The 4,416-nt window shown below is 45.5% G+C and overlaps 1 protein-coding gene across 1 annotated transcript in view; it reads right to left on the reverse strand.

The window, feature by feature from the left end:
- Positions 1 to 4,416, reverse strand: part of NSUN4 (NOP2/Sun RNA methyltransferase 4) — a 23,315-nt gene that overhangs the window by 10,115 nt on the left and 8,784 nt on the right. The window contains exon 4 of the mRNA XM_017881684.1: positions 483 to 643. Within this exon, the coding sequence (XP_017737173.1) occupies positions 483 to 643 (161 nt within the window). The remainder of the gene's footprint in view (positions 1 to 482; positions 644 to 4,416) is intronic.

The raw sequence follows: 4,416 nt of genomic DNA on the forward strand, positions 1-4,416 counted from the left end.
AAAAAAAAAAAAAAAAAAAAAAAAAAAAAGAAACAATCGTTAGCTATAGGGTGGGGAAGTAGGGGGCTACAGGCCAGAAGAGAGAAACTCACTTTTCACTGGATACTCTTTTGTGCCTTCTGAATTTTGTACCATGTGCTGTAATAACATTCAAAAATAAATAAATGAGTTTATTCATACTCATCTTCGTGAGGCTTTCTGAGCAACCAAGTGACTTGAGAAATAAAGTAAGCCTAATAACTTTTTTCCCCACTCAAATAGGTTCAAATTCTTTTTTGCTGCCAACTGTCTTTAATGGAGATAATAACCAGTCATCTAAGCTGATTTTTCTTTTGGTCAAATCACCGATGTAGAACTGGCTGGTCCAGAAACAGCTCTACATACTCAAACATAGGGGCTGGATCCTAACCCCTCAGGCCCTGGAGCCAGGATGGGGAGGCCGCATTAAGCTGGATGCATGTCCTAAATCAAGAATCACTCACCCGGTCATAGGTGTCCCCCTCCAGTTCTCCCCATTTCCTGCCATCCCATGAGGTAACTCGAACTCGATTTTTATCCCTGATCTCTTGAGGCACATAGCTGTGAAGGATCTTCTGTAGTCTGGCTACTCGGGAAGTGGAGAGATCATTGGCAGCAAGATTGCCTGTGGAAATAAAGATACTTCAGAGGCCATGGCCGAGTGAAACATTCTACCAACAATGGCACTAATGGAGTCAGACCAATTCTCAGGCAGTCCCAGCCAACACAAACCCCAGCATCAGGAACATTTATTATGTGCATGGCACAGCATCAGTCATTCTGGAGTGGGGTTGCAATGGCAAACACCTACATGGGCCAGAAAGTTATTTAAGTCAATGAATAAAGCAGACCAAGTAAGACTCCTTTCCTTTCTCCTTTCCTGTCCCCTCTCCCCTTTCTCCCCCTCTCTTTCCCCTTTTCCCTTTTCCTTTCTTAACCCCATTCCTTTCCTCTTTCTCCTCTCCTTTCCCCTTTTCCTTTCCTTTCTCCTCCCCTTTTCCCCCTCCGCTTTCCTCCCTTTCCTTTCTTTCCTTTCCTTTCTCTCCTTTTCTTTTCTTTCTCTCTCTCTCTTTCCTTTTTCTTTTTTTTTTTTGAGACAGTCTCATTCTGTCGCCCAGGCTGGAGTTCAGTGGCACAATCTCGGCTAACTGCAACCTCCACCTCCTGGGTTCAAGCGATTATCGTGCCTCAGCCTCCCGAGTAGCTGGGACCATGGGTGTGTGCCACTTCACCTGGCTAATTTTTGCATTTTTAGTAGAGACAGGGTTTCATCATGTTGGCCAGACTGGTCTTGAACTCCTTACCTCAGGTGATCCCACCTGCCTTGGCCTCCCAAAGTGCTAGGATTACGGGTGTGAGCCATTGCACCCAGCCACATTCTTTTTTTTTTTTTTTTAAAGACAGGGTCTCTGAGTATGGGCATAGTGGCTCACGCCTCTCATCCCAGCACTTTGGGAGGAGGCCAAGGTAGGTAGGTGAATTGCTTCAGCCCAGGAGTTCGAGGCCAGCCTGGGCAACATAGCAATACCTCATTTCTACAAAAATAAAAATGTATTTAAATAATTTTTAAAAAAGAGACTGGAAGGCCGGGCGCAGTGGCTCACGCCTGTAATCCCAGCACTTTGGGAGGCCAAGGCAGGCAGATCACAAGGTACGGAGATCGAGACCATCATGGCTAACATAGTGAAACCCATCTCTATTAAAAATACAAAAAATTCGCTGGGCATGGTGACGGGTGTCTGTAGTCCCAGCTACTCGGGTGGCTGAGGCAGGAGAATGGTGTGAACCCAAGAGGCAGAGCTTGCAGCCAAGATCGCACCACTGCACTCCAGCCTGGGCGACAGAGCGAGACTGTTTAAAAAAAAAAAAAAAAAAAAAAAAAAACTGGGTCTCATTATGTTGCCCAGGTGGGTCTTGAATTCCTGGCCTCAAGCAATTCTCCCACCTCAGCCTCCCAAAGTGCTGGGATAATGGGTATGGGCCACCATGCCCAGCAAAGAATATTTATTTCTAAAAGAATATGTTCTCCCAGTATTCTGGAAACCTATGGCTCTCTTCATCTTTGGTAGATAATACTACAGTGGATTTACCCAAAATTATTCTCCTCTTCCCCCTTAGGAATAGAACCCCAATTTTTTGGAAGGGAAAAATTGCCCCAGAAGACTACATTTCTCAACCTTTCTTTAGTTTCACTCTTGTTGCCCAGGCTAGAGTGCAATGGCGTGATCTCGGTTTACAGTGACCTCCACCTCCTGGGTTCAAGCGATTCTCCTGCCTCAGCCTCCCGAGTAGCTGGGGTTACAGGCATGTGCCACCATGCCAGCCAATTTTGTATTTTTAGTAGAGACGGGGTTTCTCCATGTTGGTCAGATTGGTCTTGAACTCCTGACCTCAGGTGATCTGCCTGCCTCGGCCTCCCAAAGTGCTTGGATTACAGGTGTGAGCCAGCAGACCCGGCCAAGCCTTTCTTTCACAACTAAATATGACTATATGACTAACTTTTGGTCATAGTTGTAGGCAGAAGTATTGGATAAGAATTCTGGGAAGATATTTTTAAAAAGCTGACATAATTGGGAGATGAAATGAGTCTCTTTTGCCCAATCCTTTCCTCTTGACTAAAATATGGATGTGAAGGCTGGACCTCCAGCAGTCATTTTGGACCACGAGGCCTTGTCTTAGAGCTTTACTAGTTATATATCTTCTCCCTCTTAAAGGGAGGGAGGCTAAGGCTAACACCAGCAACAAAATACATTGCAAAAGGAAAAAGGGAGCTTAAGTCCCTGATGATTGTGGAGCCTCCATACCTGGAGTGCCTATATCTCAGCTTCTCTTATGTAAGAGATAAATTAATGTTTCCTCTTTAAGCTAATTAGTTAGGTTTTCTATCAAATGCAACCAAACCTAATTCTGATTTACCATCTACCTTTCATTTTCTCTTTATTGATAGACATGAGTTCAAGAAATATCTCACTTTGCTTAGTGCTACTATGAGAAAAATATTGCAAGTTTGATGATAAATGACAGTTGATACCTGGCCTCTGAGTCAAAGAGCAACAAGGGAGGGTGCAAGAATGCGAGATGCGAGTGTCCATCTTATCTAATGGGAGTGGTCACTACTATGAACCAGCTTAGTAATACCACAAATAAATGTCTCCTCTTTTTTTATTTTAATGGAGACGAGCTCTCACTATGTTGCCCAGGATAATCTCGAACTCCTGGACTCAAGTATTCCACCTGCCTCAGCCTCCTAGCTTGTGCTGGGATTACAGGCGTGAGTCACCGCCCCCCGGCCAATGTCTCCATTTTTGAGGGCACTCAAAGAAGTAAAAATTGTATTCTCTGCTCTAGAGGAATTTGCAGAAGGATATGAACTGAGAAAAAGAAAGATGGGTTCCAGTTCTGGCTCTACCTCTAATTCTTGTATTATTTATTTAATCTCCACAGAACTCAATTTCTCCCTCCACAAAATATGAGGGCTAGACTAAGTAAACCCTAACTTTCCTTCTTATACAAATACTGTGATCCCGTCTTCCTCGAATCAAGAGTCGTCATTTGGATGAGGAGCTGGGATGAAGGTGAGGTGCTGATAGTTAAGCACACCTTAGAAGAACAACTCTCAATTACTTCTTCTTTGCCCTTCTTCCTCCTCCTAGTTCAAGTTCCTCCTCCTCCAAGTAATGCTACCCTTACTCATCTCCCTTCTAATGGATTCCCACAGCATTCAGTCAGATCAGAATTGTCCAGCACATTGGCTGGGCTCTCTTGCATTGGATTCATTAAGCCCATGACCCATCTTTTCTTCTCTCCCTCTGGACTTACAGAAAATGTGATACCTGTCTGAATCAACCAATGCCTATCATAAGGCTGGATGCTGACTCAAACTGTGCAAGCTGGCTGACAAGAGCTGGAAAACAAGGGTCTAGGCCCAACAGAAAGGCTTGGGCACAGGGCAAGAGAAGCCTGGCTGAGCTCCACTGCACTCCAACTTGGGTAGAAAAGCGAAACTTCGTCTCAAAAAAAAAAAAGTGCACAAGGCCTTGGCTGGGCTACTTTACTGAGACAAATAAGATGTGGGCCTATCCCCAAGGAATCTACCTTTTTTTTTTTAGACGGGGTCTCACTCTGTCGCCCAGGCTGGAGTGCAGTGGCCGGATCTCAGCTCACCGCAAGCTCTGCCTCCCAGGTTTAGGCCATTCTCCTGCCTCAGCCTCCCGAGTAGCTGGGACTACAGGCGCCCGCCACCTCGCCCGGCTAGTTTTTTGTATTTTTTAGTAGAGACGGGGTTTCACCGTGTTAGCCTTCAGGACGGTCTCGATCTCCTGACCTCGTGATCCACCCGTCTCGGCCTCCCAAAGTGCTGGGATTACAGGCTTGAGCCACCGCGCCCGGCCCCTTTTT

The sequence above is a fragment of the Rhinopithecus bieti genome, unplaced genomic scaffold (assembly GCF_001698545.2).
Source record: "Rhinopithecus bieti isolate Rb0 unplaced genomic scaffold, ASM169854v2 scaffold_12155, whole genome shotgun sequence".
Classification (NCBI taxonomy): Eukaryota; Metazoa; Chordata; class Mammalia; order Primates; family Cercopithecidae; genus Rhinopithecus; species Rhinopithecus bieti.